This window comes from Heloderma suspectum, chromosome 6 (genome assembly GCF_057233095.1).
Source record: "Heloderma suspectum isolate Gila_16-S chromosome 6, 16-S_ref, whole genome shotgun sequence".
NCBI lineage: Eukaryota > Metazoa > Chordata > Lepidosauria > Squamata > Helodermatidae > Heloderma > Heloderma suspectum.
In genome coordinates, this window is record NC_139463.1 from 64,496,947 (window position 1) to 64,523,584 (window position 26,638).

A 26,638-nucleotide genomic window follows, 5' to 3' on the forward strand; every position below is an offset into this window, starting at 1 on the left:
CCACTCCTCAGCCAAAAAAGGCTCCCGGAGCAGCTTACAATCAATGAATGAAGAAGACGGTCCCTGCCCGCAGGCTTACAATCTAAAAAAGACACGATACACAAAGAAAAGGCACTGGGGAGGGGAGAAAAAAGAAGCAGGCAGACTGCCAGCAGGGCTGGGGGGATGGCCCCGTTCCCCCCTCCCATATCCCAAAGGAGGGGCAGTCCAACTGGAGCAGGCCCTGATGTTCCCTTTGCCTGCTCCCTCGCTCCTTCTTTTTCCTCACAGGGCCATGGATGTCAGTTAGCCCGGGGTGTGTATGTGTCCAACTGGAGCAGGAGTAAAACGGGAGTTTTAAAACAGGAGTATGAGTCACAAAATATCTTGCATTAAGGGACATCAACATTTATTATTAAAATAGCAAATGAATGCCCATTTGCCATTTTTTATGGAAAGCTTTGGGACTTTGGGGAATTTGTGCAAGAGTGGGACCCTTCTGTGGCTGAACCGCGAGTTTCGGAAAGGTGTTTTCATACACGGCACAAAAAGAGCCTTTGACGTTCATCTGTGCTTGCCTGTATAGGAGAGAAGGCGGAACAGAGTCACTTTTTAACTTGAATGTTTAACTTGAATGTCCACTCTAGTCCAACCAGTTTAGGTATTATCAAATTTCAGTTATTAAATATGCTAAATAAATCTGTATATTGTGTGGCAATCCAGAGAAAGTTAGGCATGCCGATGCCTTTGCCTTTGTTTCTCATGGAAATCACTGTGACTGCAACTCACAGTAAGTGCTAAGCCAAACTGATTTGAACATGCTGCACAGGCACAGCTCCTGTACATGTTTACTGAAAAGTGAGCCCCACTATTTCAGTGGAACATTCCCAAGTAAATCTGCATAGGCGTGTAGCCTTACAGACGAAGTATGATTCAATGGGTGTCTCTACACAAGCGATTTATTGCATGCTCGTGACTGGCCACTCAGGGACGTTTATGGGTCTTTTACATGACGTTGTCAACGTCTAGGATGTCTCCTGTGCCTTTTCCCATTTATCCTGCTTTCAAAAAGGTGAGAGATAAGCTGGAATATTTTTTAAAAGTAGGATATTGGGAGTGTGAAATGCTGGCGTAGTGCTATGAACTTGTTGAGGAAGGACTTTCCTCGATTCCCAGGTGTCTGCCATGTAAATGCTTGAGCACATTTCTCAGTTCAAGGGAGAAGAGGGTAAAATGCCTCCGTGCAACAAAGGGAGACACATCTGATCCCCCACCCCACCAAGCTCAGAAGCAACGTCCTCTGTTGATTCAGAGCACCACATTAAGTTCAATGGGGCTTACTCCCAAGTAAGGGTGCCAAGGGTTGCAGACTTACAGCAGAATCTTACATCTATTCAGAAGTAAGTCGCAGCTTTCCTCGGGGCTGTGAGGAAACAGTACAGCACAAGTTAAGCCATGAAAGCAAGACACCCCCTCACTCCCTTGCACCCATGCCAGGGAGGGAGGGAGGTGCTCCCTTGATTCAAACCACATGGCTGCTATGTAAAGGAGCCCCTCCGAATCCTGCAAAGAAACTGAAAGCAGAAAGCCGCAGTAAGGATACAGTTTGTGTATGTGTGTTTTGCTAATGTAGAGATACCCTATGACTTGCATTTAGATGCAAAAAATCAAAGACACAGGTATAGGATGCGGGGAGACCTGGTTTGGCAGCGGTATATGTGAAAAGAACTTAGGTGTCTTAGTTGATCACAAGCTGAATATGAGCCAGCAATGTGATGCGGCAGCTAAGAGAGCTAATGCAATCTTGGGCTGAATTAACAGGAACATAGTGTCCAGCTCATGGGAAGTAATAGTTCCACTCTATTCTGTTTGAGTCAGGCTGCATTTTAAGAATGACATTGACAAGTTGGAGCGTGTCCAGAGAAGAGCCACCAGGATGGGGTGGGGTCTGGAAACCAGGCCCTATTAGGAACAATGGAAAGAGCTGGGTATGTTTAGCCTGGAGAAGAGGAGATTAGGGGGAGGCCAGATAGCAGTCTTCAAACATCTGAAAGGTTGTCGTGCAGATTCAGCAAACTTGTTCTCTGTTGCTCCCAAGGGCAGGACTAGAACCAGTGGGTGGAAATGGCAGGGAAGCAGATTTGGACTGAACATTAGGAGAAACGCCCGAACGGTGAGAGCTGCAGCAGTGGATCAGACTGCCTTGGGAGGCGGTGGGTTCTCCTTCGCAGGACGTATTTCAGCAGAGGCTGGACGGCCCTCTCTCATGGGTGGTGTAGCTGCACCCTGCACTGCACAGCCTGCATTGAGCACGGGCTTGGATTAGATGAGCTCATCTCTCTCCCTCTCCCCCCCCTTCCCCCTCTCTCAAATGCAACTGTACTTTGCACAAAATAACAAAACAGTGTGGACTCAATGGTCCTGTAGGCCCCTTCCAACCCTACTATGCTATGATTCTAGTTCTTTATAACTGCATTCTGCACAGCAACAGTTTAACAATACTCTGCATTTTAATTGGTTTCCTTCCACAACTAATGAAAAAGTAAAACACACTTGCTGCTAACAGGGGCAATAAATAGAAGGTGTGTGTGTGTGTGTGTGTAGGGGAATTCTAGGGGAAGTGTGTGTGTGTGTGTGTGTAGGGGAATTCAGTGTTGCATTGAATTCTTCTGTTCATTTTTATAGTATCCCAAACTATGGATTAGATGATCTCTGAGGTCTTTCCTAAATCATTCCAACCCAATGATTTAAATGGGACTTGCTTCCAAGTAAATATGCATAGAAGTGCAGCCTTGGGTGCTCTTTTTTCAGGATTGCTCCCCGTGTTTGGGTTCCATGGGGAGCTGGGGACATCTGTTTCATGGAATACAAAGATTATGAAGATACCCAAATATTATTCATTCTCTAGAAAGGACAGGAAAGCTTGGGGTATCTGGTGGTGTTTTCAGTCTTTCTGTGTGTTCCGTGTGTCAGTCAGTGTTCCTTAGCTATTTCAGAAAGCTTCCCCTACACAAACACACACACACACACACACACACACACACACATCTATTTATTGCCCCTTTTAGCAGCAACTGTGTTTTACTTTTTCATTAGTTGTGGAAGGAAACCTCTTAAAATGCAGAGTATTGTTAAGCTGTGCAGTGCAGAATGCAGTTATGAAGAACTAGAATCATAGCATAGTAGGGTTGGAAGGGGCCTACAGGACCATCGAGTCCAACCCCCTGCTCAGTGCAGGAATCCAGGTCAAAGCATCCCCGACAGGTGGCTGTCCAGCCTTGTCTTGAAGGCCTCCAGCGTGGGAGAGCCCATCACCTCCCTAGGCAATTGGTTCCATTGTCGCATTGCTCTAACAGTCAGGACGTTTTTCCTGATGTTCAGCCGGAATCTGGCTTCCTGTCACTTGAGCCCATGATTCCGTGCCCTGCACTCTGGGATGATCAAGAAGAGATCCTGGCCTTCCTCTCTGCGACAGCCTTTCAAGGACTTGGAGAGTGCTATCTGTCTCCCCTCAGACTTCTCAAGGCTAAACATGCCCAGTTCTTTCCGTCGATCCTCACAGGGCTTTGTTTCCAGTCCCCTGATCATCTTCGCTGCCCTTCTCTGAACCCTCTCCCGCTTGTCTGCATCCTTCTTGTGTGGTGCCCAGAACCGGACACAGGACTCCAGAGGAGGCCGAACCAGTGCTGAGTAGAGGGGAGCTAGGACTTCCCGGGATTTGGAAGCTATGCTTCTATTAATGCAGCCCAAAACAGCATTTCCCTTTTTTTTTGCAACTCCCGTAGACTAGAGCCCTATTCAGGCATTCAAATTACTGATATGACGAGAGAGAATGGGGACAAGTGCATTTTGTCTGCCCCCTTCCATTGCTGCCTTCATCGCCGTCCGCAAATTGGAAACGAACTACACCAGGAAGCCTTCTCTAGCTGTGCAGGTGCCCTGCACAATTTAGAACCGTGGGAAAACCAAAGCTCAGAGAGGGATATACCTTATGTTAATTGCATAGCCATGTGTAGCTGAGAATAATAGATATATTTCTGTTCTCTAGTGGAAGTGTGCATGGCTCTGCTTTGGATCAGGACCACTGCACCCTGGAAGAGGAGGATTAAACCTCCCCCTCTGTTATTCCTGGAATCAATTCCTGGAATCAATTCCAAGAAAAGAGGGAAAAAGTCTCAACTGACACCCGTGGATTACTTTAGTTGGAGATCCAGGGGGCTGGATATAATATAGGGAGCCTTTTACATGCAAAGAATACGGTCTACCATTGACCTGTGGGGGCTCCCCTGTAACAATGCATGCTGCAAATAGGCTAGCACCTTCAGGGGCAAATAGCAACCCTGGGTGATTTGGGGTAGGAAAATGGTACAGGGAGGAAGGGGTTGATGTTTCTCTCCTTGCATCACAGTCCCCATCCGGGGGGGGGGGGGGCGCTTTTTGTGAAAGAAAAGGGGGGACAGTTGCAAGCACACAGCTCTAAATGTGTTAATTTGACTTTTGATTGCATCCTGTTGGTATTTTAAGACTGCTATCTTCTCTGGATGAATTCAGTGCTTTCATACTGTGATGAGTTTCTTTTCTTTTTTAAAAAATCAGCAGCCATCAAAGGTGGTTGGTTGCTAACTTTATTGCTAAGTTGTATGATAAGAGCCATGTTCTGACTCAATTGTTGATGGTACAATACTTTTTCACCAGAGATTAAACTGAACGCGGGCATCTAGCCAGTGCCGAACTCTCTAAAGTGGTTGCCGGCACTGTGAGAAAAAGCCTAGAGCGAGGGAGGGGGGACAGTTTTAGCAACAGCATCTCTGTAGGTTCACTAGGGAGCGGTATTGGCATGTGAAAGCCGACGTTGTAGTGAAACTACAAACATTTTCTTAGCATCCGTAACATGACAAATTGTGCTTATAATATGGCACCCAGGTAACTTGAATGAGGTGATCGCAATAAATTACGCAAAGACAACATTCGCAAATTTTCCAGAAATGTGTTCAGTTTGCTTGGTTTATTCTTAATGGCAATTTTTTTTTAAATTGTGGGCATAGGAGAGGACTCATATATGGAGTTTTGCCTGCCTTCCTTCCTTCCTTCCTTCCTTCCTTCCTTCCTTTGGGCCAAACTGGATTGGGACTGTAGCATGTGGGTAGGGGGCTTCAACCTTTTGCCCCCCCCACTGAAGTTGTGAACCAAATGGGGGGGGTATACCTGCTATGGCAGTAGGCAGGTGGTTGTCCACTATGAGCTTTTCTACACAATGCTCTTAAACACTTTTAGTCATGACTAACTTAAGCTCCATTCATTTCCATGGGTCTACTCTAAGTAGGATTTATGTTGGATTTTACTCTGTATTTACTTTCAGTTTCGTCACAGAACTGAGATCCGAGATATACACAAAGAGCTTTTCCTGTCCTGGTTTTCTGCTACATAACCTCTAGGTGGCGCTGTGCTATAGCAGAATAGCACAAAAACACAAGTAGGAAAATACTTTTTCTTTCACTTTCAGAAATAATACCGTGTTTCCTCAACTCTTAAAAAACCCAGGAAAATGCTCTGAAAAAACAGATGTGAAACTGGAGGATCACGATGTCGTCTAAAGAACCTGTAAGCAACTGTGAGTAAGGAATCACAAATGCACAATATATGCCTCATGTAGGAAAGCTCTGTGTGAACAGAATGCTGGACTAAGTAGGTCTTAATCTAATTCAGCAGGGCTCTTCTTATGTTCTTATCTGCATGGAGAAAAAGCTTTATTGGAGCTGTATTCCCCATGCAAATAGCCGATGTGTGGGGGCAATGTAATCAGGACCAGAACTGCAGTGGGGGTCAAAAGATTAATGGACCACAACACCCATCTTATGTACCTGATTGCACCAGACCTGGGTTTAAAATCAACGGGTCTGTTGCTGTCGTGTAGTTGGAGCCTCACAAGCAGGGCTGCAATCTACAAAACTAGAATGTGCTAAGTTTATACCAGGGGTGGGGAACCTATCCAGATGTCGGACTCATCAGTTCCCATCAGACCCAGACAGTGGTCAGGCATGATGGGAGTTGTAGTCCAGCCTGTGTGTTTTACCATTTATTCAGTACAGATATATAGAAGGATGTGTAGTGAAATGATCACCTGTCCCGACCTGGTAACTCAGATGGCACACGCATGTTCCACTTTCTTGTCTCCTTGCTTGATTGCACAACACTTGAGAATTCATGGCTCAACATATTGCTATGAATGTTGGCCTGACCATGCCTATTGTTAGGTAGACTACACTACTACCTAATGTATGGACCTCCAAAGTACTTTTGTACTGCGTGCACATTTGTGGGAATCATGAGAAATTTCTGCTTTTATTTGTGTGTGAGTGTGTGTGTGTTTAAAAAATTAAGCTTCTAGTTCTTGTGGGTGTAGAGAACAGCTTGAAAACAGGATAACAAAAAAGACTTAGGTTCATCATTTTTCCAGTCTTATAATTTGTAGGACTTAGGGGTGTACGAAACCCCTAAGTCCTACAAAAAAGACTCAGGTTCATCATTTTTCCAGTCTTATAATTTGTAGGACTTAGGGGTGTACGAAACCCCTAAGTCCTACGTAGTGGATGCTATTTGCGTTCCCCTTATTTTCGCCGTCTTAGTCTACGTAATTATTTAAGTAGACTAAGACGGCCCAAAATAAGGAACGCTAATGGCGGCGGCCGTAGCCGCTGCCATTTGCGTACACCTTTTTTTTTTTTTTTTTTACCCAGACGTTTTAGGCTACGTAAAAACTTACATAGCTTATCACATGGGTGTAAAAAAAAACACAAAAAACCTGCAAATGGCAGGCAGCAGCCGGTCGGAAGACCAGCCGCCGCCGCCGGAGCTGCCAGCGGAGCCGCCGCTGCCTGGAAGATCCGCCCCAGGTAAGTCTCGTCCCGGGGGGATCCGCGGGGGGGGGCGGGGGGTGGCAGGCCGTTCCGCCACATATTTGGAGGGGCTGAATGCACTGGCATTCGGCCTCCCCGAGATCCGTGTTGGAATTCTCTGCCATCCCTAGTTCCGGGGGGATTTCGGGGGTGGTGGTGGGGGTAGTCCATTCCACCATGGCCCCCCAGGGACTCACTGGAGTCTGTGGCGGATTTCTCCGCCATCACTAGTAGGACTGCACACTGAGTTTAGTTTCCAAAGGACATATCAAGTTTTTCTGTGTTCTTGACAGCAACTATTTCATATTAAGTATACTCTATAAATGCAACTTATTGGCACTTGACTTGTCCTTGAAAATGTCCTTGAAAATTTCTCCAGCACTTAGGGGTGCTGGAGAGATTCGAGACAGACTAAAATGAGCTCAGATTTCTAAGAATCCGACTTGTGGAATCCGCTGCAGAGTGCCTCCCTTAGGCCGCCGGCTTTTGGATGATTTTTTTTTACTTTCCTGAAATTTCCGCATATAAACCCATAGAAAAATAAGTTTCTGCTGAGGAAACATTGAATGGAATGGAGGACAATATGCTAAATGTTGTGTACTAAGGCAAATTATGTAAATACCTATATAATTATTTGTGTATTTTTCCGCTTGATGAAAAAGAAAATAGTTGCGTATGTCTGTGAGCGGACGATGGAACAAAAGGAACCTGACAATCTGTGAAACTCAGACGGAGCGAATTTTTCACAGTCCATCCATCCCTAGACACACTCAAAAGATAGATGTTAATGAGAATTAATGAGTCTTTTGCTCCCCCTCTCGACTGGAGCCAATAAACACATATTAACTGTGCCGCATGGACAGATACATGCTAGTTTTGTTCATCATATATTTCCTATGGTGCTAAGCAAGTTGTGGTCTTGGTCTGTGTTTGCTGTTTCTGCATGCCACAAAAACATGCTCCAGAAATGCCTTTATTGGGCCCTTTTGGGAATGTATCTCTTGGGCACTTGATTTCTGTTTTCATCATGCCATGCTAAAGTTGTGTGACTTGTGCTATGATGGTTGCTGCTGGAAGCCCAGCATTTTTACTGGTAATAGAATAGCTGCTTCAGTGATTACTTATGACGAAGATATGGACCAGTGCAATCCTGTACATGTCTACTCAGATGTAAACCCCATTAAACTCAATGATACTTACTCCCAGATAGGTCTGTATAGGATTGCAGCCTAAATGTATATGATACATTACTCCCAGGCATGGTTAATTCACATGTGATATGGCAGATGAGATTTGTCATAGTGTGAACACCATACAGTGTGAAGCATTTGTTGTAGCTCCCTAACACATCATGTGTACTGCATGTCCCTGTGTATTTTCAGAGATGTCTCTCCTCTTCACACTTTGCAGTGATCACATGGTATACAAGTGGCAATCATATCTGCTGAGCACCATGTTAAAGTTGTTTCGTGGTTTGGAAAGTATGCATGCCTAAGTATAGGGGGACCTCTTTGCCATGGTTTGATCTTGTTGCAGAATGTTCTAGCTGCCTGCTTCTGTGTTTTACTAAACCAGACTAAATCAGTCAAGAATGGGACCACAAATTGACCACATGGCATATGTGATTGCACAAACAGTGTCATAGGTATGCTGCTACCAGTGAGGGTATCTGCTCACTGTTCAACAGTACCTGCATTGAATCCCAACAGATCGTAAGAACATCAGAAGAGCCCTGCTGGATCAGACCAAGGGTCCATCTAGTCCAGCATTCTGTTCACACAGTGGCCAACCAGCTGTTGACCAGGAACCCACAGGGCATGAGCACAACAGCACCCTCCCTCCCATGTTCCCCAGCAACTGGTGTACATAGACTCACTGCCTCTGATACTGGAGGTAGCACATAGACATCAGGACTAGTAGCCATCGATAGCCTTCTCCAGGAATTTGTCCATCCCCCTTTAAAGCCATCCAAATTGGTGGCCATCACTACATCCTGTGGTAGCAGGTTCCATAGTTAAACTATGCGCTATATGAAGAAGTCCGTCCTTTTATCTGTGCTGAATCTCCCACCAATCAGCTTCATAGGATGACCCCAGGTTCTAGTATTTTGAGAGTGGGAGAAAAATGTCTCCCTCTCCACATTCTCTACACCATGCATAATTTTGTAGACCTCTATCATGTCTCCCCTTACCCTCCTTTTTTCCCAGCTAAACAATCCCATCTGTTGTAACTTTCTCTCATAGGGGAGATACTCCAGTCCCTTGATCATTTTAGTTGCCCTTTTCTGCACTTTTTCCAGCTCCATAATATCTTTTTTTAGGTGTGACCAGAACAGTACACAGTATTCCAGGTGTGGTCTCACCATAGGTTTGTGTAGGGGCAGTATGATATTGGCAGTTTTATTCTCAATTCCTTTTCTAATTATGCCTAACAAGGAGTTTGCCTTTTTTTTTTTTTACAGCATCTGCTCACTGGGTTGACATCTTCATTGAGCTGTCCACCACAACCCCAAGATCTCTTCTCTGATCAGGTTATATTTGAAGTTGGGATTTTTGCCCCAACATACATCACTTTACATTTGCTTACATTTAACATTGTACTCCTTCCAGTGCCAGGTGAAGACCTTCTTATTCTCCCAGTATTTTAGCATTTTAGGTTCCTAGTCTTTTAGCTCTGGTATTTTAAATCTGTATTTTAAATCTCTGCATTGCTGGTAGGTTTTATTCTGGTTGTACTGTTATCATATTGCAGTTTTAAGCTTTCATATTTTATATTGTTTTACGCTGCACTTTGTGGTTTTAATTTTTGTGAACTGCCCAGAGAGCTTTGGCTATTGAGCGGAATAGAAATACATACATACATACAATGCTCATTTAGCTTAAATGAACCCACACTGTTAAAATGTTGTGCTTCATTTTGCTATGGGTGACTTCAGTGGGCGAATATTGGAACTGAGTGCAACTAAATATCTGTTGTATGCAAATAGTAAAAAGGTTTATTGAACTATTACAGCTAAAAGAAGTCAGAATTTCAGAATGCACTTTTGGGGTTTGCTTAAAAAAAGTGGATAGAAGTGAGGAATGTCTAGAAAAAAATGCTTTTAAAAAAGAAATAATTTCCAGGCTCTTGAAGGTGTTTTTATGTGCTTCTCTGCATGTACTAAAAAAGGAGATTCTTTGCAGTTTCCTGGTGTTTATTTAGTCGGCTTCTCTTCAACTGATTTGACCTGCGAGGAAACAACTCTGCCGTCAACCATTTCTTCTACAATTGTCTTAACCATTCTGGTTTTTGTTGATTCTGGAAATTAAAAAAGCAAAGTGGAAATACAGTCAAAACATGTTCAAAACAGATCTTTGCCATGTCTTCCATTACTGCAAATTATACTCTAGGTGTTTTTTTTAAATAGAAGCAGACTGTTATTAAATACACAAGATGGAAACGTATGGGCCTGACAAGGTGTGATGGTAGCAGATCTACGTGATAATTAGGTCATTGCCAATTCCCTATAATGAAAGTGGGTGGGAGCTATTTAAAGTGCATCGTGAGGGCAAGGAGTTGACCTTTCCCCCCCTCCAAGCTTCTCTTCCCAAAATTGCTCCTCCATCGCTGTTTTTCTCCTAGGGGGGTTCTGTGAGTGGAAGTAACTCCTGCAGGGAGAAAAACAGCTGGTGAAAATTATGGGTGGGGGATGTGTTCCTCTCCCGCTCCCTCCCAACGCATGCTGCATTTTAAATCTCTCTCTCCCGCTGCTCGGTTATAGCGAATTGGCAGGATCTGAGTTTCGGCCCGCTGCCATTTTGTTTAGACGGGCGCTAATAAAAAGAAAATATGTTTTGGCCCTGCATTAGTGCAATGCTGAAGATGACTGGCTAAAATGTTTACATGTTAAGTCACTTAAAAAAAACACTAGACAATTTAAAGTATGCAGAGACTGTATTCCTCCAGTGAATTTTAACTAGTACAGTTATATTACACAGTATAGTACTATACAGGTGTAGTACATAGATACAGGTATAATAGTACATATATAGTGAGCTGAGAAGCATGAGTCCTGAAGTAAGGTTTCATGGGGGACGCACAAGGCATCTCCATAATACAGAGGAGTTTAATAGGCGTTCCCTCTCTCCAGGGAATCTCAGGGACTCTAGTTCTGTACGGCTTGGGCTCTGTGCACAGGGTCAAGAGGGGTGTTACTATAAACACCGTTTATGTGTTGTCGGAGTGAGCAAGGCCATGCCTGCAGCCATGCCCCTGCCCCCAGGACACCCAGCAGTCATGGGCCCTCCGCTCTGGTCGTGCATTTGGCCATTGTGTGAAGGAACTCTACACATACTGATGTACCTGCATAGAGATTCGCCACAAGAGGGAAGATCCTGACCAGGGCTTTGTGCACAAGAAGAAAGGGGACATTGGAAAAAATGTTTCACGAGGTCCAGGAGAGGCAATCTGCCATTGGTATGGAGGTAAGGGGCAGGCAGTTTTGGAAGCAAGGGGACGGAGAGGTGGAAACAGAGGGGACAAAACTTTGGTCGTGCATTTCTAAGTGTGTGCGTGTGTATAATTACCTTTGACAGCACTTCCTGAACCCATAGAGCTATAGCTTGTAGATCCATAAGTATATCCAGACCCAAAGCCACTGTAAAAAAGACACATTGGGTGTTTTTTTTTTTTTTTGTAATACATTGTGGTATGCTATGGTTGGGTTTTCAGTGAGCAGTGAGGAAAGATAACAGAATTGTTATGATCAAGTATTGATGGTAACTGTTGATAATCAGCTCAAACTTGCTCTTGTTTCAAAGTTGATTAATGAGGATCATTAATTTACTAGAACATCAACCCTATGCTGGTGTTCTAAATTTAGGAAGAGTTGGTACACAGAGGGAGAATTGGGATTCACTGCCCCTGCCCCCAAGAAACTATGTATATCAGCTCTGTGTAGACCTTCCAATCAATACACAGAGGTTGGGAGGTGGGCTACCACATACGATCCAGATCACCCCTCCCCTCCGCTGTAATAGTTTTCCAAAACCGGTTCTCCCAAACTCTGTGTAGAGATTTTGGCTAATGTAGATCTAACTACTGATGTTACATGTGCAGATATTTAGAATCACCCTCACTTCTGCATACTTCCTAAATGCAGAGTGCAATCCAATCCCATCTGAAATTATGGGACGTGTCCCATTGAATTCAATGGATGTCATATCATGCAAATCAATGCCCTGTGTATCTTGCCACATGGTCAGATCTAAGGAGCCCCAGAATTTGTTTTGAGACAGATCTGACTGTGGGGGAGATCTGTACAACTTTAATTTGCCCCTTACCATTTTAGTAGGTTTGAGGGGGTAAATATGTATTTATTTACTTACTTACAAGATTTATATCCTGCCTTTCCATTCTTAAGAGAGCACTCAAGATGGCTCACAGTGGGTTGGATCCAGACAAAGTTCATCACACTTACATTCCATTGAAATCAATGTGAGAAGCTGGCCATGATTAACTGAAATCCCATTGATTTCAACAGGACCTAAGTGTGGCTAACCTGCAATGCATTCATATACATGTCTACTCAGAAGTAAGATGTATAAAGTCTTATTCAGCACAGGACCACAATACCTGATGGAGGACCTCTCCCGTTATGAGCCTACATGTACACTATGGTCAACATCTGTGGCCCTCCTCTAAGAGCCTCCCCTGAGGGAGGCTCAAAGAGTGGCAACAAGGGAGAGGGCCCTATCAGTGGTAGCCCCCTGACTGGGAATGATCTCCCCACTGAGGTCCACTTAGCACCAACTTTGCCATCTTTTCGACGCCAAAGTAAGACTGTCCTCTACTCCCAGACATTTGACAGCATATGATGAGATTTTACTGTCAGTTGTTTTATCAGATCCTGGTATCTCATTGAAATTGTGTTCAGCTCTTTTAAATTGTTTTTAAATTTTGTAATGTTAAAATTTTTATTTATTATGTTTTGTAATTTTGTGAACCAACCAGAGAGCTTTGGCTATTGGGTAGAATAGAAATAAATGAAATGTAGTGGAATTGAAATGAAATAAATGAAATGAAATTTAATGAGTACACTAGGACTTACTCGCAGGTAACTGTGTATAGGATTGTAGCCTTAGTCTGGATCCAATCCAATACATATAAACAAATATATAGAAAGATATGCTAAGAATAACCATACATTAAGGGCACAATACTCTGGCTTCTAGACAGCGTCTAGACAGCCATAGGATTTTTTGGTTTATGGGGACCGAGCTTGGAGCTCACTTTATGGGAACTGACCTCGGTTCCCAGAAATCCGACTCCCCGCCCCCTCCCCTGCTGTCTTGTAGGAGCTGCAGTTTGTCCCCAGTTCCGTGCTCAGAAGAGCAGGGTGGAGCGGCCAAAAAGGGGGTGTTCCTAGGGGCGGGGACCACAGAAGTGCCGTTATGATGCTTCCTATGCACTTGTCCAGCCTCCCCCCATCTGCTCCAAGGTGCCCCAGTTAGACAGCCAAAACTGGCCATCTAGCTGCAAATGCAGGGCGGCCAGAGCGCGCAGGAAAAGATTCCCTCCGCGTTCTGCCCACCCTGCATTGGATGGTTGAGTTCGGAGGTGGCCGACTATCCCCATAGGATTGCACCCTAAAAGATCAAAAACACATCAAACTAAAACCCAGTACAACTAGGAGCTTAGAAACATCAAACAGAAGGCATGCCAAAGTCTTGCCTAACCAAATCCGTCTTAACTTGGTGGTGGAACACCATAAGAAATAAGGCCAAGGCCAAGTAGATTTTGGGGTGTAGGAACTTCCACTATCTGGGTACTGCCACGGAGAAGGTCCTTTCCTTTGACTCTCATACCTGCCTTAAAAAGTAAGGTTTGAGTCTCCCTTTCAAAAATGTATCTCTGTATCCTAATCCTTTAGATTAGGGGAACAAAAACATTTGAATTGTATCCTGTCCTAGACTGTTCTGTGTTTATGGCCACACTGGTGATTTAGTTTCCTCCGTTTCTGTCATGCCCTTGCCACACCCTTGTTTGCATTACCTTGGGGGTTGTAGCATGGAAGACATACCACAGAACTGGCCACAAATGGTGTTGCCCTGGCATGTTACCCCAGCACAATGGCTTTCTTGTTAAATAGGAACAGAAACGTAGCATTGCTCTGTGTCATAGCTGACTAACGGAATAATGAAGACACCTTGAGCATTTCTACACGAGACATTTATCGTGAGCTCATCATTCCCTGCTCATGGTTGTGTATGGGTTCTTTAGACTATGTTGTGACCCTCCAGTTTCACTTCTGTGTCTAACCAGCACTTTCATGGAGTTTTTTAGAGCAGGGAAAATGTAGCATTTGACCGCGAAAGTGAAAGGACGTGCTATTTCCTTGTGTGTATTTGCGCTGTTCCACGATACCACAGTGCTACTTAGAAATTATGTAGCAGAAAAGCAGGAAAGGAAACGCTCTTTGTGCATGCCCGGATCTCAATTCTGCGATGGAACTGAAAGCAGATATAGTGCTATAGCTGGCTGGGGAATGCTGGGAATTGTAGGACTTTTTTCTGTCTAAACACATGCATAGGATTGCGCCTTTAGTTATACTTAGAATAAACCCATTGAAATCAATGAGACTTAAGTTAGTCATTACTAGCTTAAGCCCTATTTATTTCAATGGGTCCACTCTGAGTATGATTAAGTCTGGATCCCATCTTATGACTCTGGAGGAATCTTCTGGAGGGGTAAGTGTGTCAATCTCTTTTTCGGCAAAAACAAGAAGGAATCTCGCAACGCCTTAAAAACTGGCAAGTGTATTATGACAAATACATTTGTTCGTCTTGAAGGCGCCACGCTACAAGGCTGCCTGTCCTTGTTTCTGATGTGAGGATGTGGTTTCTTCACATGCATGTGATGTGTCTTCCTTACCCTCCTTCTCCATCCAGTAGGCGGCGGTAGGTCTCAATCTCTTGCTCCAGACGTGTCTTGATGCCCAAAAGCTGCTGGTATTCTGCATTCTGGGTCTCCATGTCAGAGCGGAGCTGCATCAGCTGTTCCTCAACGCTACTGATCTGACCTTGAATTTGGGCAAGCTGATCGCAGTAATTTTGTTCGGTTTCTGCCAAAGTGTTTTCAAGAGATTGTTTCTGATAGGAGATGGAGCCAGGGGTGCGGGGAGGAAAAAGGAAAAAAAGCATAGCACCATTTAGTGAGTATAAAGTTACTGGAGAAGCTTCAGGAAGGGAAACTATTTTAAATATCACAATGAGAACTCTTACTTCGGAACGAGGCATTCAAATCCTGTTGAAAATAAACAGTGCCGCCTTTGTGCTTGTGTATCTCGTTCACCTTCTAGAAGCCCATTTCTAAGAATAATGCCACAATCCTTTGCATGTTTACTCAGACATAAATCCTGTTAAGTTCAATGGGGTTTACTCCCAAGTTAGCGAGTGCAGTGATTGCAGCCTAAATAACCCACCCATCTCTGCACATACACAACCAAAATTATGGGTGGGGCTTTTTTTGGGGGGGGAGGGGATCTTTAGGTGGAGTTCCCTGGGAAAAAAATGGTGTAAACTAAACTTAAGGGTCAAGCTAAACATGACACCATTAATATAAATTAGCAACTATACAAATGTTTTTCTAACTTTAAATACCGAGTGTGGCGGAGGGGTCTTTAACCCTTTGCTGTTCGATGCGGCGGTCCCAATCTGGATTGGTGACCCAGCACCTGCTATTTTCAGTGGAAGGAAACCTCCCTGATGTGGTGATGGAAGGCTTTCCTTAGAAAGCAAATTGCAAGTGCAGCAGTCCGATCTGGATTGGGACCACAGTGAGGAGCAAAGGGTTAAACCCCTCCTCCCTCCCCAACTAGGATCTGAATCCATATCAGCTTCCCTGTGTTTATTAATTTTTTTTAAAACCACTCGTACTGTTGCTAATTGCATAAAGGGTGTCATTGAATTAGCCAAAGACACCTATTAAGATGCTTGCACTGCATTTTAAAGAAATCATTAATACCCCCAGAATCACCTTTATCACCAGCTAAATTTTCGCATGGCCCCTGTGAGGATTTTACCCAGGGGGACAATGCAGTCCAAATATCTGCTGAAAGTTTCTCAATAGCCCATAAGATCTCAGAGTCAGCTGCTCAATCAGTTAACGGTGAAAATGCATTAGCCAGCGAAAGCAGAGCTTCCCGCCGATAGTCTGGTCAGAGTCTGTTGAAGATAACTCACCATCTTTATCTCCTAACTCACCCCAAAGTGTCTTTCGGTGGGGTAAATATAGATTACCTAAGACACAGGACAACTTTGACTACATGGCACAGATCAGTCATCTTCGTGGTGATGCAAAAGGCAAGAATCAACCCCATGTAAAAGTGATTGAACCCAAATGTATAGTTAAAAGAGTAGCTAATGCTGGGAAGTTCCATCTGGCAGATGCAGATTTAGAAATACAGTTGCAGTTTGCCTTGCAACTCTTTTTCAAGTTTGCATTGCTTTTTTCCTCCCTGCTTCTCCCAGCCCCCCATCTTTTAACATTTCGGTTTCGTCTTCCAACCCCTTCTCTTTGGCTCTGACTGCAACTTCATTTATATGATGGTTACTATGAATGACACTTGAGCCTCTTTTGAGTGCTCCAAGTCATCCTTCCCCAACCTGGTCCCCTCCAGGTGTGCTGGCCCACAACTCCCATGGCCAAAGGCCAGGTGGGCTGAAGATTGTGGGGGTTGTCATCCAACACAACCGGAGAGCCCCGGGTTGGCTGCTCCGAGTGATGGTTCATCGCTACTTCAAGATGGCTCCAAAGGTGGATTGAACCAGGAGTGCTGAATTGCCATCTCAATATGTGCTGGAGGGCAAAATGAGCTCCTGGGCCAAATGGTGGCTTGGCCACAATCAAATTGGTCATAGGAATCCTCTCCCCTTTCCAAATAATTAAGTGAGAGATCTTTCAAAACACTCTGATTCTCACAGACCTAGCGCTGCCAAATGGAAGAAGTCAAGGTGGTGTGACGCTACACCTACCATGGCAAGTTGGGCCTGAAGCTCCAGTTCCAGGTTCTGCAGAGTATGCCTCAGTTCAATCAATTCACTCTTGCTTGAGCTCAGCTGATCCACGTTGGCCGAGATCTCTTGCCTCAAAACTCCAACCTGAGACAAAACAACGAAAGAGGAGGAGAGTTTAGTGTGGGCTAGGTGATCAGAACGTTTCCCAGGGTTTGTGGCATTGGTAGCATTCTTGCCTGTTTGTTGAACTGTTCTTCTGCCTCTCTCCTATTCTTGTCAGCAAGTTCTTCATACTGGGATCTCATCTCATTCAGAAGTTTGGTCAGGTCAACTCCTGGAGCGGCATCCATTTCAACACTGACGTCTCCAATAGACACCCCTCGGAAGCTCCTTAGTTCCTACAGGAGGAGCGGCCCGATGGATTTTTAACAGCACACCAAATGAACCAGGCCATTTAGTTACAGCAACCCACAACAAAGAGAATAGGGGAGATGTCATGTGCAAGTTCTATTGAGATGAATGAGAGCTGTGCATAGGTTTTGCCATTCTATTTTTCATTTATTTATTTTCAAAAGCAACCTAGGAACCGTAAGTACAGTGTTACACAACTGCTTTAACCTGGACGATGCACGCGTTCCCTGAACTACAGCTTGCTCACCCCTGTTATAAAATTACTGCTTAATATTTTCTTGGATTTGAAGATTGATTTGCAAGCACATCACGGAGTTCTTGCTGTTGTGACATGTTGACATACATAGAAAACATAATGCACAAATGAATACACACACAAATACATATGGGGATGTCGTTGCATTTGTCAGAAAACCTGTCTTCTCTCTGAGTGATGTGGGAGTTTGGGGATTGTGATAAAATAAAGGCAGGACAGTTTTGTGGGGGGAAATTAAAAAGAAGAAGCAAAAATAGGATATATGAAGGACACTTGAGCAGAATGCATGCATACTTTCTCCCAGAGTGGCAAACTCAAGACCACCTAAATACACCCAGAAGTGTAACTTGTCTATATAAGGGATGACAGAGCAGTTTAAAATCTGTTTCACTGTGCTCTCATCTGACCGCCAGATGGCAGACACACCTGAGATTAAATTTTCATTGCCTTTAAAAGGGGGGAAAAGAATGAGGATGAAAGTGCTTCCACATGAGGCTACCTGCTGCAAGCACCCAGCCTCAGTCACAGACATTTATGAGGGGTCCAGTCCAGCTGCCATTGTCTTCCATTTGTAACCCTCCCGTGTTTTCCCAGCCCTTATTCTGCTTTTTTTTTCTTACCCCAAAAATATTTTAAGAAGAGAAAGTATCTGCACAATGCCTTTTTGCTGCTAGAGTATGCCTTATTTTGAAGTAAGCAAGGTACTACAAATTGCCAGAGTAGAGGCTGGTGGATCCAATGTCAGTGGGGCGATGAATCCGCTCCGGGTTTCAGTCTGAACCAATCAGAACTCTAAAGGAGCTACTTGGAGAGCTCCTTTAGAGTTCTGACTGGTTCTGACTGAAACCCGGAGCAGATTCACCGCCCCACTGACATCGGAGCCATCCGCCTCCTCTGCACATTGCTGCTTAAAATCCAGAGTCTAAAAGTACTGAATTGCACCACTGCCAAAATTAGAACGCATACCTCCTCCTCACTAAGATGTGACACAGAAGTTTTAGGAAAACAGTTCTCTTACCTCCTCATGGTTCTTCTTGAGGTAAGCAAGCTCCTCATTCAGGCTTTCGATCTGCAACTCTAGGTCAGACCTAGTCATGGTTAACTCATCCAAGACTCTCCGTAGGCCATTGATGTCAGCCTCCACATTCTGATGTAGTAACAGTTCATTTTCATACCTTTAAAGTTAATATATTAAGAATGACGCGTACAGAATATATTGACTGTAAAAGAAATCAGATGGATTTATAATTAAGGGCATTGAACAGTTTAGCAAATGGTGGCTTTTTGCTTTCTGCCAGCACTCAAAAGCTGGAAAAAGGGAGGTGTGCGCGCGCGGGGTGGGGTGGGGATCTCTTATTTCCTTTCTCTTCCCAGGAATTTGGTACTTACTTAAGTCTGAAATCGTCAGCAGCTAGTCGAGCATTGTCAATTTGCAAAACGATCCCAGCATTTTCAATAGTTTGTTTAAGTATCTATAAGCAAACATATAAAAGATGGATGCAGTCCTTTCAAATCATAGCCATCATCCCTACGTCCTGGTATGTAAAGTAATATAGTAGAATCACACTGAAAAATCTTGTAAAGCTGTTTTCAGAAAGGAACATTGGGAAGTGAAGGGAGAGGATGGACATCAGGAAACTGACTTCACAGTGTTTATTTAATATACTTAAATGTGCCCAGAGGATATTTCGTTTACCCTGGATTTTTAATGATGGGGCAGGTCCAGTGGAGATGGATATCTGCAGAGAATCCATTACAATGAAAGTATAAATAGCCCCCAGGGTGAGATTCTAGGAGAAGAAGCTTGAATGTAGCCAGGGTCTATACGTTCAAAACTGCTGTAGACAGGGGGAAGAAGCAGTGTCTATGTTAATATCTAAGATGAGTTTATCCCAAAGGTGTAAAGAAAGCAGAAGACTTTTAAGGCGTAATCCTATGCATGTTTAGACAGAAAAAAAAGTCCTACAATTCTTAGCATTCCTCAGCCTGCCATGGAGTTGTAGGACTTTTTTCTGTCTGGCCAGGCATAGGATTGCGCCTTAAGAAAGGTTTGACTATGTTGCATACTACCATTTCTAAAAAAATATTCTCTCAGAGGCAGTTGTTGTGAAAGGTGATCTTCCCTGTGGTTAATTATTGTATTTCTTTATTCCAAGGGCTCAGGACTGGCTATACTTGTATATTAATTAATTAACTTGATTTATATCTGTATTGATTTGGAGGCCTGATTCTGTCAAGTCTCAGCCAAAGTGGACACTTTTGATTACCAAAATGAAACGAAGCTGCTTGTGTAAAAACGATGACAGTTTATTGATAGAAAATGGATGCAGAATAAATATGCAAAGAAAGCTCACACCTCTTTCCAGCTAATGAAGCAGTCATAGCTGGGTGTCTGTCAGAGTCCCCATGATAGGCAGAGGCCATCCCTTGAGCCACAAGTCTCTCTTCAAGGGGCAATGTGCGTGCAGCCAGCTTCAAGAAATTTGTGGCTCGAGGGATGGCTTCTGCCTATCATGGGGACTCTGATAGACACCCAGCTATGACAGCTTCATTAGCTGGAAAGAGGTGTGAGCTTTCTTTGCATATTTATTCTGCATCCATTTTCTATCAATAAACTGTCATCTTTTTTACACAAGCAGCTTCGTTTCATCTTGGTAAACAAAAGAATCTACTTTGGCTGAGACCTGACAGAATTAGGCCTCCAGTTTAACACATTATTCCACCTTTCCACTCAAATATGGCACTCAAGGAACAATTAAAAATACTTCTGTGTTTCAAAATCTCACAATCTAAATTACACAATCCCTCCTGCAACCCTTTCATTCTCTGCTTTCCCTTCTTACAATATAACCAACTGTATTTAAGCCTGCAAGTCCAATGAAAATATCCCAACCCATTCTCAGCCTGATTTTTGTTCGTATGTGGGCCACTAATTCTGCTACATAAAAATACATTTACTTCCACTTGCAAGGAGCCATAGCTCAATGACAGAGCACGTGCCTTTTACATAGTTGTAGGTTCGGTCTCTGCAGTCTTATCCAGTATAAAGGATCGCAGGTAGCAACTAGTGAGGTAGGAATGGCCTTAGACCTTGGAGAACCACTGCCCCTCAGAGCAGACAGTGTGGCTGCCTGGACTCTATGATACGTAGCTTCATATGTGGAAAAAACAGCTGCTTCAATTAGGAAAAATAATGATAGCTGTCTGCCCAAACTGTGAAAGATCGCCAAGCATTCCTGTTTGTGCCTTCACCTTGTTGTGCTGGCCCGAATGATTTTGCATGATTTAACCTTCACATGTGGAGTGGAGTGTGGTTGCTGAAATCTTAAACTCAGGTTTGCTCTCTCTACTTAACAAGGGCATGTGATAACCACTTACTTCACAGTTCATTGCTTCACAAATTCAATTATGGAATGGGAGTGAGAGCAGGGAAGTGTAGCTATACTTCAAGGGTTTCCCTAGAAGGGATTTCGGACCCAACGGTTTTCAGTAAGGCAAGGTTAACTTTCAAATGCATGAGGGGTGGAGGCAGTTTGTGCATGGAATACTTCAGGCAATCCAAAATGTTACTCCTTCTACCTCTGAGGGTAATGATCACCTGAGGGATGTCAAAAGATTTACAAACTGGCCATTCAACATTGCAAAGCAGAAGAAATTATAACTTAATTATGGATTGTAGAAAAGTTGTTGCTACCCCGTCGTACATGGGCAGAGTGCACAGACCCAAGTGAGAACACTTTGCAAAATGACTTACTTTATTCCGAAGATCTTCGATGATGTTAAAATATTTGCTGTAGTCTTGGCCAGTCTCAGGAGTGCTGAACTTTGCATACCATTCCTTGATTTTGAGTTCCAGCTGTGCATTGGCCTCCTCAAGATCATGTACCTTGCCCAAGTAATTAGCAAGGCGGTCATTGAGATTCTGCATGGTTTGCTTCTCGTCGCCACCACTGAGGAGACTGGTATCTCCCCCCACAAAGCCCCCGCCATAGCCCCCGCCATAGCCCCCACCAAAGGTGCCACCCAGGCTGCCACCCAGGCCGCCACTCAGGCCTGCACCCAAGCCCATGCTGTAGCCCCCAGCAAGGCTTCCTCCACCATAACCCCCACCATAACCCCCTCCACTGTAACCTCCAGCAAATTTGGAACCACCACTAAATCCTCCGACATTAGATACTCTGACAGATCCTCCACCACCACCACCTCCAACGCTGTATGAGGAAAGCTGTCGAGAAGAGCCAGATGTGAGGACTGAGAGAGCCATGGTGTCTGAGCAAGAAGGGTGACCTGTCCCGTCCTAGCAAGGCAAGCTGATAAGAAAGAGTGCATCGAGTTGGTGGGCTTCTTATGTTTATATACAGAGTTAATGGGGTGTATCGTTTCCGCCCCATCACAGCCAAAGGAATTCCTTTGCCAAGTCAGTGTCTTAATATCCATGATTTGATAATTATTTTGTCTAATTAAAAGCCGATGTTACCACGTTCTACAGAAATATGTATCCAGCGCTCCAGAAATACGTATCCTCGGGTCATTTGTTATGCCAAAGTTCTGGATGGAACTGGGTGGAAGGGAGCCAAATGTATTTTGCTTTTCTTTTTATCTTTTTGATGAGCAACCCTTTTCCTTTTTCTCTCAGTGCCTCCACTTTCTTTTAACTCCAGTTAGATTGCATTCTCTTCAACATGTCAAGCCTCTGGGCATAACCCTTCTAACTGAAAAAGGAAGCCAAACAAGGCTTCAAGTGACATGTATGGACAACACATACACTGTACTCTTAAACCAGGAATGATTTTTTTTTCATCTAGTAGAAAAACAGATGTCAAATACCTTGTCATAGTTTGGCTCAAAATTGTGATTTGCCTGATTTATTAATTGCAGCCTTCTTGGATATTTATTAAAAATCTTTGATGTTAAATCTGCATTCTTAATCTGATGTGCAGCCTGTTGTTGCAAGTTCTAAGAGATGAGAAGAGGTGGGAATTTGGATTAGCAGACACAAGGATTTCTCTTCAATCTGTGATTCAGAAGAGAACATGTTACTTCACATATAGATCACCAGAGTTTACTACCAATAATTTAGGAAAATTCCTCTGCAAATGCAATTCCCATAAAAGAGCAAAGTATTTCTCTTTCCACTACTCCTGTTTTGCTTTTCCATGCTCATAGCTTTGGTTTTAAAATGTTCAGTCCTCATTTTCTACAAATCCACCACCATTATTAAGTTCACTTCCTCCTTTTTGGTACACTTTAAACTCACACACCTTGAAATGAACTTCGTCCTGTGCTCATTTTGCAAAAACTTGGCCTTAATGCAGTTTTTCTCTTTTTCATGTTTCCCAACAATACAGTATCTGGCAAAATATATGCTATTGTGCATTGACAAATAGTAATCATGATGGTTCAATGTCCCTTTGATCAACAATACAGTGATTTATTTGGGTCTGTAGACACTTATGTGGAAATGGGAGAGTTTTTGTACTCATTTTTCCTTTGGCTGAATTTTAAAACGCAAAATGGCAATTTCTTATATGTTAAGCTGAGAGTGAAAAATGGCACCTTCTTATCTATTAATCTTTTTTTTTTCTTACTGTGAAAATGCTACTTCAGCTGCACAAAGTATAATAGAGGGGAAGAAAGATGGCAAAATGCAATCAAGAAAAAAGGAAAATCCTTTTTTAAAAAAAACCAGAGAGGTGCATGCAAGGATTATGCATGTAATATCCGATCACTTGGTTTTCTATCCACAGATCTTTTTGCAATAGAGCAAGTAGGGAAATTGGCCCTACAGTGATGTAATACACTTTTAAAACACTGCAGGACAACATTTGCCAAGAATAGCCATCCATTATTGCACAGGCTGGGGGAAAAATCCAGTTCTTAGGATCCAGGATCGTATGTTTTGTAGGACTGAAAAACAAATCCCAGTTCTGAATTGTCAGCTGTGCCTGGGGTCATTAGTAATGATGTACAAAGTCAGACATGGGTTAGAAGTGTGCACCAGTGTGGATGCTACGCATCAGATGCTGATAGTAGTCTACATAGCAGTGAGAGGCCTGTGTAATGGATGGATAACATCCACAACAGTTTATGGTTTCTTTTGCCCAGCTCAAAAATGTGTTCTTTGGCTTCCCTGTGATTATATGCAGTTGCTTTGTGTACTTCTTCATGGCCGACAACCACTGAGGCCAGTTCCGGCTCCAGGTTTGGGGGGGCCCTTGGACACGAAACTGTCCATAGAACCCCTCTCCGGTGGGCTCAGTTCCTTGTTGTTGCTACTTGCTTACTTTCCTTCTGGACCCTTCCTTCTGGACCTTTCAGGGAAGGGACTGCAGCTCAATGGTGGAGCATCTGCTTTGCATGAAGGAGGACCCTGGTTCACTCACCAGCCTTTCCAGGCAGGGATGGAAAAACCCCTGCCTGAAACCCCAGGGAGCCATTGCTGCCAGTCAGTGTTGACAATGCTGGGCTAGATGGCCCAAGGACCAGACTCAATATAAAGCAGCGTCCTGTGTTCTTGTGACCCAGTCTGCACCACTGCTCAGAGCCTGGGTGAGACAAACGGATGGCCATAACTGCTCCCCTTCCCCTTCACTGCCGTTGTTGCTTGCTTGCAGGAGAGCAAGTGGCAACCCCAGCAGGGGGAAGTAGCGACCCCAAGAGTCCCCCACCTCTCTTGCTGTGACCCATTCCTCCTCCCCGCCACATGATGAGACCAAGGGCCAGTTCAGAAGAAATGTCTGGCGACAGCATTCCTCATCCTGTAGCCCGAATAACGTTGTGTGTGTGGCGGACCAGTGGCTTGAAACATTTGGCGTGAGTGCAGGTGAGCTGCGGCATGTTGCGCTGTGATCTGGGCTTCTGAAGAGGGCTTCAGACATCTGCTGTGCCGTAAGCACTATTCTGTCAGAGTGAAAAAAGAACTCTCGTGCGCCTGGGAGGTGGATGATTTCCTCTGCTTGGATTCATTCTGTGTACACTTCTCATTTTATGCTGCTGTGGAAGACAAGCAAGTTGAAACACAGCTGGTAATCGAGAAGGAGTGGGTTTGTTTTGTTTTTTTTGGTACAAACATGCTGGTGATGAGACTTGGATACTGATAGTTTTACCTCCATGTGTTTGTAAAGCGATAAGTGTGTACTTTATTACTTCTGCATCAGTAAAGCTTTGAGCTGACAACCTTAAGCTGCTTCAGTCTCAATGAGATGTAACAATTTGCAATGCTGTATTTAATAGGTGTTCTACATTTTACTGATGTTTTAATAGTACATTGCAAATTTCAGTAACCTCGTTTTCTACAACTATCCTAACTTCTGAATACAAGCAATGGTGCAGCCAAGGTTGGACCTCAGGGCTCCCCCAAATGATCCCCAAGAGAGTGGTAAATAATAGGGCCAGTGGCAAAAAGGCCCTGCATCAACACCCATGGCAAAGCTCACAGGAAGCTTCCTTTCTTTTGATTTTAAAAAACATTTTACAGTCGGGCAGCTGGCTGGACGTGTATAGGAGCTCATTTTATTATTTTTGCATTAAATACATATTAACCTTTCCTACAACAAACTGGTGCTTATTCCCAGATAAATGTGTTTGCTTGTGCTGCTCTGATGGTAAAATCTTTGTTCCTGTAGCCATAATGGTGCTATGATATAAGTGGGTCTAAAGTACAGAATTGCACATTCTCGGAGCATTTCTTTTTTTAAAATCAGGGGTGGAAAACAAGTTTTTTGCGGGGAGGGGTTGCTTTAACTTATCAGGAAGGTAGACGTAGTTGTAAATCATGGAACGACGGCGGTGCGTGTGTGTGTGGGGAGAAATGCTAGTTGTGTGCTTTAGGACTGAAGTGATATGCATGAGTGTTTAAACGAGCGCCCCTGTAAGAACAACATCTCCAAGATCTAAAATTACCAAGCTGCACCACCGAGTAAAAGGCTAAAAAGAAAGGCACCTGGCCACTTTCAGCGTGGTTATGTGATCAGCCTTGAGGGATGTCTGCAGACTGAGATCGTGGGTTGGTTAGGGCTGGGAAATGTGGAAGTCCACTTGGAGAGGGTGAAACTGAAGAATGGAGAAGCCACATCGGTGTGCTGGAAGGGGGCAGTGGGGCTGTGGAAGTGGGGCTCTGGACTGTGCCTCTGTAGTGTCTTGCCTCAGCTGCCACGAAGGGTCATTGTCACACTACACTGGTCCCAGTTGCCACGTGCTTCAGTGTGCTCGAGACAGTGGAGGCTGGTGGCTCCGATGTCAGCGGAGCTGTGAATCCACTCTGCATTGCAGTCAAACCCACTCAGAACTCTAAAGGGGCTCTCCAAGGTGCTGAACCCAGCCCCCCCCAAATGGTTTCAGCACCTTGGATAGCTCTTTTAGAGTTGCAACCGAAACCCAGAGTAGATTCACAGACCCACTGACAGCGGAGCCCCCAGCCTCCACTGGCTCGAGATCAGGCAGATGGGTGTTACAGCATGGAGTGGGCAGGTTCAATGTAGGTCAAACATCAGAACATATGAACTTAAGAGCCCTGCTGGATCAGAGCAAGGATCCATCTAGTCCAGCATTCTGTTCACACAGTGGCCAACCAGCTGTCGACCAGGAACCCACAAGCAGGGCATGACTGCAACAGCACCCTCTCGCCCATGTTCCCCAGCAATTGGTGTACGTAGGCTCACTGCCTCTGGTACTGGAGGTACCATATAGCCATCAAGCCATCACTGGTCTGCACTACAGAGCCCTTGCATGCATACATTTGTCATGCAGGCATGTTCTTAGACATTATGGTTCTCTTGAAGCCCAGAAGTCCAAACTGAGGTATATTGGGATTACAGATGGGTGATTGGATGAGCACAGCAGCTCGTAGGATTGAGTGGTAGGGTCGCAATAAATGCGCAAGGCTATAACCAGGGGCATTGGACTTGAGGCCAGATTCAGCTAGAACTCCAAGTTGTTCTGCCCCAGTGGCCTGCCTTAGCAGTACTAGGTTCTTCACCAAGAAATCTCGAATGCATGGAGCTAGAGAGAAAACAGCCTAGGGTTTCTCTCTGACATTCTTGCCAGGTATTGTGTCTCTTGGACTCATCAGAGCTGTACACAATCCATGTAACCCGATTTCA

The 26,638-nt window shown here is 44.2% G+C and overlaps 1 protein-coding gene across 1 annotated transcript; it reads right to left on the reverse strand.

Moving 5' to 3' along the window:
* Positions 1 to 9,844: 9,844 nt before the first annotated feature.
* Positions 9,845 to 21,867, reverse strand: LOC146341029 (keratin, type I cytoskeletal 12-like). The gene is made up of 8 exons (XM_084804594.1): positions 21,292 to 21,867; positions 18,927 to 19,009; positions 18,556 to 18,712; positions 17,107 to 17,268; positions 16,889 to 17,014; positions 14,787 to 15,004; positions 11,441 to 11,511; positions 9,845 to 10,172 (listed from the first exon to the last, which is right to left on the reverse strand). The coding sequence occupies exons 1-8, from the start codon at positions 21,799 to 21,801 to the stop codon at positions 10,069 to 10,071; spliced, it is 1,431 nt and encodes a 476-aa protein (XP_084660720.1). The 5' UTR covers positions 21,802 to 21,867; the 3' UTR covers positions 9,845 to 10,068.
* Between the last annotated feature and the right edge of the window lie 4,771 nt (positions 21,868 to 26,638).

Excerpts from the sequence above, each read along its gene's own strand:
- LOC146341029 (XM_084804594.1), bottom strand. The coding sequence starts at position 21,801 with ATGGCTCTCTCAGTCCTCACATCTGGCTCTTCTCGACAGCTTTCCTCA. Across the intron at positions 18,713-18,926 it reads GCTGACGATTTCAGACTTAA|GTATGAAAATGAACTGTTAC; the intron begins GTAAGTACCAAA and ends TTAACTTTAAAG. Across the intron at positions 10,173-11,440 it reads TTCAGGAAGTGCTGTCAAAG|AATCAACAAAAACCAGAATG; the intron begins GTAATTATACAC and ends TTTAATTTCCAG.